Below are 14,200 nucleotides of genomic sequence, written 5' to 3'. Positions count from 1 at the left end.
AACGAAGCTAGTCACCAAAATCAGGGTAGGCGGATACAAGCGCCACAAGAGGAATCCAGCCCTCATCTATGTCTATATATACCATTAGTGTAATGACTGTGCGGCAAATAGAACAAATCTCAACACAGCATATTTTTTCCTTCTGTACATCGGTGTATTCTTTCTGCCCTTCTGCTATCAATTTGAAAAAAGGTGATGATCTCCCTCCCAAATGCGCCTTCTCTAACTTCGATTCCTGTGACCGCTCTCAGATTCTGAAGCATCAACTGTCCTTTTATATAATATTGCAGTCTGTCTTTCTAATGTCGATTTAAGGCAAAAATAAACCGGTTCCAATACTATAGATAATAAACAAATGCATGAAACTTAATTTAAGATGTATATACTGTATTAAACTTGTAAGTGCATTTAGCGTACACTCTATAACTACACAAACATTTTCAAAATTTGAATGAATTTTAAATAATCTCGGACATATATAGATATTACAAGTAAATTTGATATTTTAATGTAGACTTTAGAAATAGATGAATTCAATCATGATTCGAAGCCTTCAGTAATATTATATAATAAAAACAACAACAATACTGCGGTTATATTTGGAAGCTAGTAAAAAAATAAAATGTTTGAGCTTATTTTCGAAAATATATCGGTGACCGACATCAATTGCGATAATCATAAACACAAAATAGCTAATAAATGTAAAAATGTCAGGTACGCATACATAGGCGTAAACTAGGTTATTTTTGTTTGTAAACAGGTCGAAAACCGGAACAAATATTTGGAGCGAACAGGGGTATAAAGATAACATCACAAGATATATACTGTCTTACACATCTTCAACCCCTTGAATTTCGACAAAGTCATCTCGCGCTTCTACATGTATGTCATTCTAGACATCAACGTTTGAAGTTGGTAGAAAACGGCCTGCAGTTCTGACCCTACTTCACTTCTCCGCTCCATGGCGAAATTAAGGAGTGTATTGTAACCTCATTCCCCTGTGCGGCACATTTGCGATTTTGATGACCAATTATTTTCGATGCACCTTCGACGTCATTCCATAAATATCGACCGACAGGCGTGATGATGAAATATCATTCTTGATTTGTCTGGTCTTACGTTTTGGTAAGGATGGGGACAAGTGATAATTTGAGAGAAGAACTGTCTTATTCTAATGTATTTACATTTTTGTGTTCAAATTATTCACCCATTTCTTAAAATTTAATCCTAATTTATTGCGTAATTGAAAAATTATCCGGGTTCATGGATAAAACGGTGACGAGTTCTACCAGCGGTGGAAAGGGCTTTTTGAGGGCAATGATGTTCCAGCATATGCGGTGGGAGTATCTTGCAGCTGGTGTGAGCGGGGGTGTGATTTCGACACTGGCACTGCATCCGCTTGATCTAGTCAAAATCAGGTTTCAAGGTGAGAAAACAATATTGGCTCAGGTCGAAACAACGAGAATTGAAAGAAGTGCAAAATGATTGCGTTTAACCATGTCCATTCTAGCCAAAGTTGCAGTTTAGTTACATTGCCTGGATACAGTGTGACATTTTTTTATAATTTTTTATTTTTAATATTTTTTTATTTTTTTTATGTTAATTATTATTTATTTTGGTCAAAATAGTGAATAGCCGGTGTGTATCATCTATCGGTGTACTAAGACTTCCTTTGCTTACTGTTAAATCGAAGTTGATATATATATATATGTATAATTTTTAATACATATATGTTGAGGATTTAAATACCTTTCAAATTATGTGGCCATTAGGAGTATTTCAATAGTATATGTCCGACACCTGTCCTATTTGTTGACATAGGGGTCGGCCATTTTGTTTTGTGACGTATGTACAATCAACCGGTCTATATGACATTTTTAGTAGATAAACATAGTAGTACATTTGAATGTTTTTCCAATTACGTCATTAAAACAAGGAAAATCGATGGTAGCTGTCCAATGAAAACGCTTTGTGTATTTAAGTCATAGCCGAGTTGCACGGTCAAGGTCAAAATTTCAAGGTGATTCGAAGTGAAAGTAGTAATACTGCAACATAAAATGTTCGATTTGGATAAATAAGCGTCTTACTCAACAAGTTTTTAATGGTAGGAATGATATTTTAAGCTTCTCTTTGTAATGCACACGGAAAGTTTGCATGTCAGTCTAATTTTAACGTGTTTAAGGGGGGAAAAATCAGTTGTTTTTCAACCTCCCGGTTCTTTCGTAATGGCAAATTTCAGCATCTGGTCGGTGCATTTTGTTTGAATATGCTGTAAAGGTCAATCTTACTAGCATAAAAGTTATATTTTTCATGTAGATGGGAATCTTACCTTATCAGAACAGTAAAAATTATTAGATTATCTCAATTATTTTAGGAACTATGCTCTATTGATTAGGTCTGTTTGGAATTGAATAATTTTTGCACATGTTCACCTTATATTTAATTATATATATATTATAATATACTTATTTTATTTAATGAAAAATTGTGGAATAATTTTTTTAATGACTTGTATTCACTATCTTGACCGAAATAAATAAATAATAAAAATAAAATAAATAAAAAAAAAATATGAAAAAAAAGAATGTATTAATTACTGTATCCAGGCAATGTGACAAGCACCTGTGAAGAATTTTAAAAATCCGGGAATCTATTCATAATTCTTTCCCTGATAATGTTGATTTTTGTTGTTCTTCACATTGCTCTCTCAGGCTCTAATTGCTGGACTTTTTTTACCAGCCTATTGAAGGATTCATTATGATCTTTAATTAAATAGTGATAATGCACCAGTCAATTGTAACCACGGCCCCCCAAGATGCCCCCCAAGATGCAGGGGGTATACCAGGGATAGCCGGGGAAATGGGCCGTGTTTTTACCTTCCCGGTGGCCCCGCATAACGGGGAATGTGCCTTACTTAGCGTCCCTGGGATGCTGGGGCATTTGGCGGGGATTTTACCATCAGTTTGTATCCACAGAGCAGGGGTTTTACCCGGGCTTGGTTGGACCGAAAGTCAAAGTCCCCGCTATTCAGGAGGAGCCGTGGTTACAATTGACTGGTGCATAAGTACTGTCAATATCCTACCACCTCAAAATCAATATGGTAATTTAATCTGAAAGTTTAAAAAGCTGTTATAAATAAAGGCAATAATTGTTGATTTATTATGTACATTTTAATGATCTCAATGTCAATGTTTTTTCAGTTCATGAAGGGTACGGAGTTGCGTTGACTCGACGGCCACAATATCAGGGCCTGATCCATGCCCTCAAATCCATCTTCTCCACCGGGGGATTCCAGGGTCTCTATCAAGGAGTCACGCCCAATTTTGTGGGGGCAGGGATGTCATGGGGTCTCTATTTCTTTTTGTAAGTTTGAGAAAGCCTACATGATAGTATATTTTTGTTTTGTTTTTAAATTGTACAATTGATGTATAAGACAGAATAAAGGGATGTTAATGTTCAGTTTTTATCCTGAAAAAAAAATGACCTAAAGCTTCCAATTTCAGGCTATTCGCCATGGAAGCAATTTTAACAGCTTGTCTAGCCCCGTTCTCAACAACATCATTGCAGAATAACAAATATTTGTTTGGTAAATTTCAGCTCGTTTATTTATTGAAATACCTAGAGCCACCAATTATGTAAAACATTTCCACTTCCAGTTAAAAATGAGAGAATGAATGATGATACAATATATATGAATGATCTCATTCAGTTACAACTCTATCAAGACATGGATGCAGGAAGGGAACACTAAGAAGGCCTTGGCTGCAAAGGAACATATGCTCATAGCCGCAGAAGCAGGTACGTTACCCTTATCTTTTGTAGCCAAATGGCCAAACTTCACAAGTATATTTCCCTTAAGAGGTGGAAGTAAAGAGGTATCAACATCAATACTAGGCACAATTTTGGAGCTTTGTATACATTGAACTGTACATGTATGTCTGACAGAGAATATGATTAACTCTTCATGTTTAGTTCTTGATTCTGAATTATTATGCCCCCAAAGGTGGGCATATTAAAATCGCACCGTCCGTCCGGCTCTGTAACTTTCCCTTCTATGGACAGATTTTAAAATAACTTGCCACATGTGTTCCACATACCAAGACGACGTGTGGCGTGCAAGACTCGTGACCTACCTCAAAGGTCAAGGTCACACTTAGTGTTTATTCACAATGAAGTGCTGCATATAAGGACATAGAGTATAGGTTGTCGTGTCCAGGCTGTAACTTTCTCTTGTATGGACATATTTTAAAATAACTTGCCACATGTGTACCACATACCAAGACAACGTGTTGCGTGCAAGACCCATGTCCCTACCTCAAAGGTCAAGGTCACACTTAGTGTTTATTCACAATGGAGTGCTGCATATAAGGACATAGAGTATAGGTTGTCGTGTCCGGGCTGTAACTTTCTCTTGTATGGGCAGATTTTAAAATAACTTGCTACATGTGTTCCACATACCAAGACGACATGTCACGTGCAAGACCCGTGTCCCTGCCTCAAAGGTCAAGGTCACACTTAGTGTTTATTCACAATGGAGTGCTGCATATAAGGACATAGAGTACAGGTTGTCGTGTCCGGGCTGTAACTTTCACTTGTATGGACAGATTTTAAAATAACTTGCCACATGTGTTCCACATACCAAGACGACGTGTGGCGTGCAAGACTCGTGACCTACCTCAAAGGTCAAGGTCACACTTAGTGTTTATTCACAATGAAGTGCTGCATATAAGGACATAGAGTATAGGTTGTCGTGTCCGGGCTGTAACTTTCTCTTGTATGGAAAGATTTTAAAATAACTTGCCACATGCGTTCCACATACCAAGACGACGTGTCACTTGCAAGACCCGTGTCCCTGCCTCGAAGGTCAAGGTCACACATAGTGTTTATTCACAATGGAGTGCTGCATATAAGGACATACAGTATAGGTTGTTGTGTCAGGGCTGTTACATTCCCTTGTATGGACAGATTTCAAAATCATTTGCTACATGTGTTCCACATACGAAGACGACATGTCGTGTGCAAGACCCATGTCCCTACCTCTAAGGTGAAAGATACACTAAGTGTTTATTCACAAGGGAATTCTTAATATAAGGACATAACAGTGTAGGTTGTCAAGTATGGGTGGTATTTTTTATGTTCAGAGGCAGTTTAAAATAACTTGCCACAAGTATTTGACACGTAAAGGCAAGATCAATTTTTTATGTACTGACCTTGTTCGTAGGTCAATGTCGCAATCGGGGGGCATTCGTCACATACTGTGACAGCTCTTGTTTTTTGCAATGTTTATACCTTTTCATCCTCATGTAAAATGCCAACGTAGAGTTAAGTTATGGGTTTGGTTATGTTTCAGTTTGTGAGAAACCAGATGTTAGTTTCTTTATCTATGTTTATTTATAAGCAATTTGTAAGGTTTTACATTAAAGGACACATGTATGCAAGGCTGTTATATGTCTAGTTGTTCAATGCTAAACTAAAACGCTTCAGACTTTATTAACATATAAATTTGAAAATCACAAACTTGCATTTTACAACATTTAACATACTCTTATCATATTGAGTATTAATACTTTTTTATCTATGTTTAGTATGATAACTTTTTAACAGTTATCTATTAAGAATGCAGAAGTCCAAATTCTTACACTCAAGTTAAACATAAAATGTTTCTTTAATAGCTTTGTTATAAAATCCAGAATTTGATCCAGGAAAGCAATGTACCAGTGCATGACTTGTCATTATTTCGCACAATGTTGTATTAAGTAATAATCTTCATGTCTTTTTTCATGACTGAGTTATCATTAGAAATGTTATGCATTGAAGTTTCATTTTATAATTTTTTACAGGTCTTCTGACGCTGGCCCTGACCAATCCTATATGGGTCACAAAGACACGTATGTGCCTTCAGTATGAGGCGGGAGCTGCAAGCAGCACCCAGTATAAGGGCATGCTAGATGCCCTCGTAAAACTATGGAAATATGAGGGCATTCGAGGATATTACAAGGTAGGTAAAAACAAATATTTATGGCATTCAATATATATTATAAATAACTGTAAATTCTTAATCTCACTTACTTCTATGGATAGAAGTTGGACACATTTACCGTATATACATTATACCTCTTTTTTAAGAAATGTGGTGATTTTCCTGGGAAGATTTATATATAATGCAGATTATTTTTTTCCCAATTGAACTTAAATTTAATATAGAAAAGTTAATACAATAATCATTGAGTGAGAAAGTGAAAATAATAATTACATTTAACCATAGTTTTATATCATCTCCAACTTTCCAGAATCTGATAACTCATCTGTTTATTTTTTCAAATTTCACTGAGAGACCTTTATTTTTCTAGGGGTTTGTCCCAGGCATTCTTGGCATTGCCCATGGAGCGATCCAGTTTACGTTGTATGAAGAGATGAAGAATAGGTATAATCAACATAAAGGACGATCCATCGATTATAGGCTGGTAGGTTTACAGACATTCTATTCTTACATTTGAATTCTTTGATTATAAAGTGACTGTCTAAGTTGTCTGTCAGACCGGTAACACATATATTTTCTGAACTGGCAGGAGCTGAGTTGTAAGTGAATTCAATCCAAATTTGGATCAGAAAGCCCAAGGTTCAATTTGACTCTAGTGGTTATTGCGTAGGAATTTAAGTGGTTCTTGATGACATATACATGACGGATTTAAAGAACAAAATGTTCATTATTTGTCTTAGTTCTGCAACGAACTTTGCCTATAAAATAGACCATTATTGTTGCGCAGTATGAGAGGCTAAACACGAAAAACCCTTAAAGGTTATGTAAGGTACAGTAATGTAAAATAAAACAAAAGACTGCCTCTTTTTCAAAATGCCATGGCCATGATATCTTTCTGCTTGTTCACTGCATTTTCATCAACTTACTAGAGCATAGCTGATAAAGGCACAGCACTTAAACATTTCCACTTCATTTGATAATTTCAGGCTCAATTTTATAAATACATGTAACAGCTTTTCACTTTTTTTTGTGACCCTGTTGCGCATTGAGTGAGATATGTCATGATGTGTTATCAATCAATCATAGACTTTGTCGATCAATATCTATTGGTCTCTTATTCAGGGCACCCTGGAGTACCTGGGGATGTCAGCTGTCTCGAAGATAATAGCTGCGACATGCACATATCCCTATCAGGTGCTCCGATCACGTCTACAGGAACAACACAGCACGTACACGGGCGTTATTGATGTCGTCAGGAAAATATTCAAGTAAGAAATCTTAACCTTGTCTGATATATAGTTAGGCCTAAAAAAAAAATTTGTTTGGTTAGGGTTACATCCTTTTCAAAAATAGGTAGGGTAGGTAGGCTTTTTTTTTATTTTTTTTATTTTTCTTTTTTATTAGGCTTTATATAAGAATGACATTTTCATCATTGGAGAATGGTGTTAAAGTTATCTCCTGTATAAGCCTTTAAGGTTTTAAACTCCATATTTAAAAAACAAAACAAAAAAAAGATTTTTTTTGATTTTAAGTTTTTCAATATTTTTTTTAAAACTGACTATAAAAACGGTAGGGTCGGCGCCTATTCCGTAGGTAGGGTCGGGTAACCCAAACCAAAAGTATTTTTTTTTAGGCCTTATTTAAAGAGCTAGGGTTCATTTCGTCAAGCAATCTTTGGTGCAATGTTGTTCCTAGGTTCGATTGTTCATATCAGTAATTAATGCACTGGTATTATAAATCCTCCTAGGATCAAAACGACTCTTAAGATATTGATGAAATGGCCCCCAGAATATTATATCTACATATGTTGGTTAAGAAATGTTTGGTTCTGTTCTATTCTTTGTTTGTTTTTACCGCACACAAACAGCATTATTTATATGATAGGGTTTGACAAGCAAAACTAGATCGAGAAAATTGTAAAAAAAAACAAGTTAAGATCTATACATCAAAATTGAATGTTTGTAGCATTGCATATACATATGCTAATAAGTGATTTAAAATATTAGGATTTTTTTTCCTTAAGCAAAATGGTTTGTTTATTATTTAAACACATAATTTTACCAAAGATTATGAAAATGTTTGAATAGAATACAAGTCTGTGGAAATGTGTATTATATATAACGGGCAGAACAGTGAACAAAATTTCCACAAGCCCTGAGTTACAATATAAGAATTCGGGCTCCTTCATCCAAAAGTCTAAATTTCCATTACTGCAACTACGTTTTAATACTTGCAAACTATCTGAGAAAAATAATAATAATTTAAAGAGCACAACGACACACCATTTTGCAGTGCACATATACTTGCTGAATGAAGTATTATGGGCACGCCATTACCATGTTGTATACATGTGTCAAATGGTAACCAACAATGTTGGGAGATATCTATTTGTTTAGGTATGAGGGTGTCCGAGGGTTCTATAAGGGCATCCCTGTCTACCTCGTCCACGTCACTCCCAACATTTGCATCGTGTTCATGATCTACGAATATGTGATAAATTGGAAAACGTGGCAAAATAAGGACGCATGGACTGATGATAGCTGAAGAAAAGAGATGACAACTGAATTGTGAGTGGAAATGTGGTGGTAGTTTAATCTCATCAACTACCCTAGATGTATGTGGAAACTTTCAACTGAAACTGAGCGCTCTCATCAGACCAACTACGTTCATCACTCAACTGCGATGTTTTTACCATGTTATAATTGTATTGGTAATAAGCCTCAGTAATCCTTTCATTTGAATAACACATGTTATGTGTGTACAAGAGGGAAAACAACTCTTGCCTTTAAAAATATACAGTTGTACAGTTGGTAAATGTTTTTGCAATTAACATACATGTGTATTCTGTTATTGTCCATATACATGTACATGCACTAAAGATATCATTTATGTTTTCCGTCACTTTTTAATGTTATAACAATGATATACCTACAAGTCTCTTTTTAATGGTACCTTTTTTAGAACTCACTGATTAAGTTTGATATGTTTGCACAATTTGATTCATAAAAGTGTTAGTTTAAGCCCTAGTTTTGAATATTTTGGTAGTAAATCTACAGGATACATGTACAAGAAATTTTCCCAGGATTACCCCTAAACGCTAAATTCTATTGAGACAATTTAAAAATCTTTTAAGGCTTTGGTCTTATTGAATGGTAATTTTGTTATTGGCATGATTTAAGAAACTTGTATGAAAATGCATGCAGTTATAACTGTGGCAGTGCGGGTTGGAAATTTGAAATCTCAAGACAGATGTGATCTCATGCTAGTCCTTGTGTATCACAAGGAATGTCACCTTTACATCAAGTACAATTTGTATGGTTATTTTGATGGTTCTATTTTATGATCCTTTGTGGTTTTACTCTACATAGGTCAGCATTAAAAGTACAAACATGTGTTCTGTCACCATTTAGTGTTTTATTATTCCTTCAAATTCTAATAGTGATTGTCTTAAATGAAATGGTGCTTTTTGTGCAGTTAAACACACTTTTTTCAAGTACCGTCCTACATTTAAGACACTTAAAAGATACTAGTAACCTGTTGTTTATTTGTAAACAGACTGCTGTTGACAATTGAAGGTGAGTTACGTGCACATTCTGATACTGCTAAGCTGCCTTCAGAATTAAAGGGACACAATATAGATTCACACTTGACTTAGGAATTTGTGACCACATACCTACATGTTGAAAACCCCATTTACATACTAAATATGGCTGAATGTTTGCCTCATCTGACAAATGTTTAATCTTTTAGTGACGGAAGCCAAACACATAATAATGCTCTTTGTATTACATGTAGTTATAGCTATATGTTGAAAATCCCATTTATAAATATATGTAATGGAAAATATTTTTTATCTGATCACAAATCACATGCCTGTTTTGCTTTGATCATTCAAGTCAAATGAGAAAAAAAATCATATTTGTCTTCTGTGAATGTATCAAGTCTATACCTCTATCGTGCCCCTTTAAGCATTTATTTATTCAAATCTTTAACCTGTGATACGAGTTCAGTATTGGTGGTTGAGTTCAGTATTGGTGGTTCATATGTACTAATTTTGTATATTGAAGACAGGATTTATTCACATGTGTTCAAGAAGTTTTTGTTTAAATGTTTACTGAATGTGCGTTATCTTAAACACTTTCAGCACATTTCTGATGAAGCATGGTGATCTGTGATACCGAAACTATTGAACTGTTTGTAATCCTCATGTTGTTGTTTCGTAATCATGATTAACTTAAGGAGTCGTGACCTCGAAAATTCGAATACTCCGATTAAAGGGACATTCCTTCATATTAAATTGGCTTTGCAAATGTTAATGGAACATAGCTATTTTGTATGCCATTTTATTCATTAAAGCTGCACTCTCACAGATTTACCGTTTTGACAACTTTTTTTTATATTGTCTTACAATGAGGTGTAAATATCTGCAAACCAGTGATATAAGATCTGATTTTTTGTCAGCAATCTTATATCACTGGTTTCCATGCAGTTTCGAATAATTAAGCTAGTTCCAAGACAAAAGTTGTCAAAACGTTAAGTATGTGAAAGTGCAGCTTTAAGACTGTAATTGCATTCCTTTGACTTTTTATAAAACATGTGTTCATTTTTATACCAAAAGGACACAGTATTAAATTATTAACAATTAATATATATGTACATTCTTCTGTCACAGCGATTGGCATTTGACTCATATGCATCTCTGTGAAAATCATTTCCCATAAGAATCAAAGTCAACAAAAATAACCTTGTGGTCAAAAGAAACACAAGCCCAATATGGTTCAAGGCTTTCGGGCTTACTCAAATTCTGGCTTGTTGAAAATATTGTTGCCAAGCATTTAAGTGTAAGAATTTGGGCCTGCTCACCCACATATCACATGATTATGAATGTATACCCGCATTGTATCTTTAATGGAAGCTTTTATTGGTAACTACATTTATTGTAAATATAGCTGAACGTTTGCCTCATCTGGCAAATGTTTAATATTTTAGTGCTGGAAGCCAACACATAATAATGCTCGTTGTATTAATATGAACTGATGCACAGAGTTCTGTATATCATTTTCTAATATTTGTGTGATTTTTTCCCTCAAATATTATTTTTATGTTTTAACGAGTTTTGATAACTCATTGTTATCATGTATTTTATTTTATTTTTATGGTAAAATGATGTTTGTAAATGATGGTTTCACATTACATTACTATGACGGCTGTACCCATGGCTGTACCTATACTGTCATTCGATGTTTAATATTATAGAGTACAGTCATGACTTGTGTTGATATTATGATGATGTTGTGTATTGCGTTTTTATTCTATACTTGTGATGCAATGCCAAATACAGTAAACATCTATCCTCTGGTATCTAGTTTTGCTTGTCAAACCAATAACGCGCGCATAAGGTTAACACGTAGAAGAAATGAATATATAGAAGGTATGATGAAATTGCATTACCAGTGCGAACCAGTTAGCGTATCAATCAGCCTTGGACTCTCTTTTCACAATATTGATATTGACAAGTAAATGAGTGAAAGTTCTAAGTATTTATACTGAATTCAAATATTTTTCCTTCACAATGTTTAACTTTTCCCATGGAAGTATAACTTGATGTGTTACTTAGCTGTAAAAATAACAACACTGCTGTCATTTCCTAAAAAGGTATGGTAGCACTAATTGGTTATATTGGTAGAATCCAATCGCCCATATGGTCTTACATGCTGTATATATCTTCTGGGTTGATCAAAGCTGTGTGACCGAGGTTTTAATTTGGTGACGTTTAGGTAATCGTTATATGACATGAAGTAACATTTTAATGATTAAGAATGTGAGGAGTAAGCGTAATCATCAAACTATTACTTCAGGTCATCTGATTGTCTAAGAATACTACCTCATTGGCTGACACAGTGTGAACGCAAAATCTGACGCAGGAAAAGTTGAAAGTCTTATGGATTATAATGATTAAGCATAATACGTTATTTCATTTGCAAAATATGTAGGTTGTATTCTAAACATGCATAATGTACGCATCTACTCTTCTGCAACTTACTGTTGGGCTATGGTTGTATATACAGTATTGAATAAAAGGTCACCGAATCTATGTCACATCCAGCACATACTGTGGTTTAATGTCAGTCGATCAAAGTCACGATTTCTTTAAATTGTACGCTCGAACGACTTCTTAAGACCTTCAAAATTGAATGTGAGTGAATCGCCTTATAAGTATTGCACATAAATGAGTGCCACTCACCCCAAAAGATACGCGAGTCTGCCACTAATCCCAAAAGATACGCGAGTCTGCCACTTATCCCAAAAGATACGCGAGTCTCCCACTTATCCCAAAAGATATGCGAGTCTGCCACTAATCCCAAAAGATACGCGAGTCTGCCACTAATCCCAAAAGATACGCGAGTCTGCCACTAATCCCAAAAGATATGCGAGTCTGCCACTAAGTCCAAAAGATATGCGAGTCTGCCACTAATCCTGAAAAGATACGCGAGTCTGCCACTAATCCCAAAAGAAACGCGAGTCTGCCACTTATCCAAAAAGATACGCGAGTCTGCCACTTATCCCAAAAGATATGCGAGTCTGCCACTAATCCCAAAAGATATGCGAGTCTGCCACTAATCCCAAAACCAAAAGATATGCGAGTCTGCCACTAATCCCAAAAGATACGCGAGTCTGCCACTAATCCTAAAAAGATACGCGAGTCTGCCACTAATCCCAAAAGATACGCGAGTCTCCCACTTATCCCAAAAGATATGCGAGTCTGCCACTAATCCTAAAAAGATATGCGAGTCTGCCACTAATCCCAAAAGATACGCGAGTCTCCCACTTATCCCAAAAGATATGCGAGTCTGCCACTAATCCTAAAAAGATACGCGAGTCTGCCACTAATCCCAAAAGAAACGCGAGTCTGCCACTAATCCCAAAATATACTCGAGTCTGCCACTAATTCCAAAAGATACGCGAGTCCGCCACTAATCCCAAAAGATACGAAAATCTGTCACTCGCCCAAAAGTACTACGGCATGTTTCCATACAGAAAGCATAGCCTGATGAACGAGCCCTAGGGCTGCAAATACCTCGCTCCGGTTGGTAAGGACTTCCGTACTGGTTTCTACTCTAGGAAACGTCTACGTTAGCGTACAGATACGGACAGAAGCTTTATAAAAAGTCCGTGGTCATGTCACAAGCGTCAGCACATACAAATAACGGTAGGTCGAAGGTTAAACGTCTAGATTTCATTACGTAATTGTTCTCAATTGATATATAACAGTTAATTAATGTACATGTACACCTATTGCAGGCATGAGGGAATGCACGGGTTTTATAAGGGACTCGTGCCAGGGCTGTTACGTGTCACTCCCGCGTGTTGTATCACTTTTGTGGTGTATGAGAGCATGATCACTTCGCTCATGCACAGCGACAACAACAACAACAGCAGTACGGATATTAAGGATGTTGGAGCTGAACAAACACAGGGTGTTGGACATGAAATGACTCGTATGGACTCGCTTAAAACTAAACTCCGAGAGGTGGAAAACATTGGGGAAATTGACGAGGAGACGAACTTGGAAGAAAGTGTAGTTGGGGAAGGTGTTAAGACTTGATGTTGAACTATTTAGGCAATAAAGAAATATATAAATTACTATTTTAGAATGGTGTTTTACGGAAATAACATGTGGTCATTATTTTCATTACAGTTTTTTATGTTATGTATTTTTTAAGTGTTTTATGATTTTACAACTGAAAGGTGTTGCAATGTTTAGACATACACAAGTACATCCGTTTTATTTCAACATAAATACTTACATTATGTTTTATTTCACCCGTTTTGGCGACCACGATATTAGTTTATATAATGCTATGATTGAGATTTGTTGCATTGAGAACACATGCTTACACTTATTTTATGTTACCCGTATTACCGAGAGAATAGGGTTGATATCATTCATTATATTATGATAAAGAACTGTTGCTATGGGGTGTAAAAATCAATAAATAAGGGATTGAATTATGCCTCAAGTCTTGAGAGCTTCACATTATCCAACTACCTCAATAGCAGAAAGTGCCGACTTTACTTCTGATGTAACTTCCAACAACCCACAGTTGAAAGATACAATAACAATAATCATTCAAATGTTGGTATCTTCTGTTTTAATGTTGACAGATTTTAAATTGTGTTTGTGCTTAACATAAAACCCTCTCCGAGTCGCCGTGTATA

The 14,200-nt window shown here is 35.6% G+C and overlaps 1 protein-coding gene across 2 annotated transcripts; it reads left to right on the top strand.

Annotated features, from left to right (window-relative positions):
- The first annotated feature begins 1,051 nt into the window (after positions 1-1,051).
- On the top strand, positions 1,052-13,995 carry LOC128205892 (mitochondrial folate transporter/carrier-like). 2 transcript variants are annotated; one of them, XM_052907942.1, is made up of 7 exons: positions 1,052-1,426; positions 3,201-3,363; positions 3,710-3,798; positions 5,841-5,998; positions 6,351-6,464; positions 7,103-7,248; positions 13,283-13,995. In XM_052907942.1, exons 1-7 carry the CDS (start codon positions 1,264-1,266, stop codon positions 13,584-13,586), a joined length of 1,137 nt encoding a protein of 378 aa, XP_052763902.1. In that variant the 5' UTR covers positions 1,052-1,263; the 3' UTR covers positions 13,587-13,995. The 2 variants fall into 2 exon arrangements, with proteins under 2 accessions (XP_052763902.1, XP_052763903.1); XM_052907943.1 differs by lacking the exon at positions 13,283-13,995 and adding an exon at positions 8,377-11,338.
- Positions 13,996-14,200: the final 205 nt, after the last annotated feature.

The sequence above is a fragment of the Mya arenaria genome, chromosome 10, assembly GCF_026914265.1.
Source record: "Mya arenaria isolate MELC-2E11 chromosome 10, ASM2691426v1".
Taxonomy (NCBI): domain Eukaryota; kingdom Metazoa; phylum Mollusca; class Bivalvia; order Myida; family Myidae; genus Mya; species Mya arenaria.
Note: the sequence above shows the minus strand (reverse complement) of the source record. Positions and strands in the feature narration are given on the sequence as shown.

Bases quoted from the DNA above. Each gene is read 5' to 3' on its own strand.
- LOC128205892 (XM_052907942.1), top strand. From the start codon at position 1,264: ATGGATAAAACGGTGACGAGTTCTACCAGCGGTGGAAAGGGCTTTTTG. The intron at 1,427-3,200 runs GTGAGAAAACAA...ATGTTTTTTCAG, and splicing joins AGTCAAAATCAGGTTTCAAG to TTCATGAAGGGTACGGAGTT. The intron at 3,364-3,709 runs GTAAGTTTGAGA...GATCTCATTCAG, and splicing joins TGGGGTCTCTATTTCTTTTT to TTACAACTCTATCAAGACAT.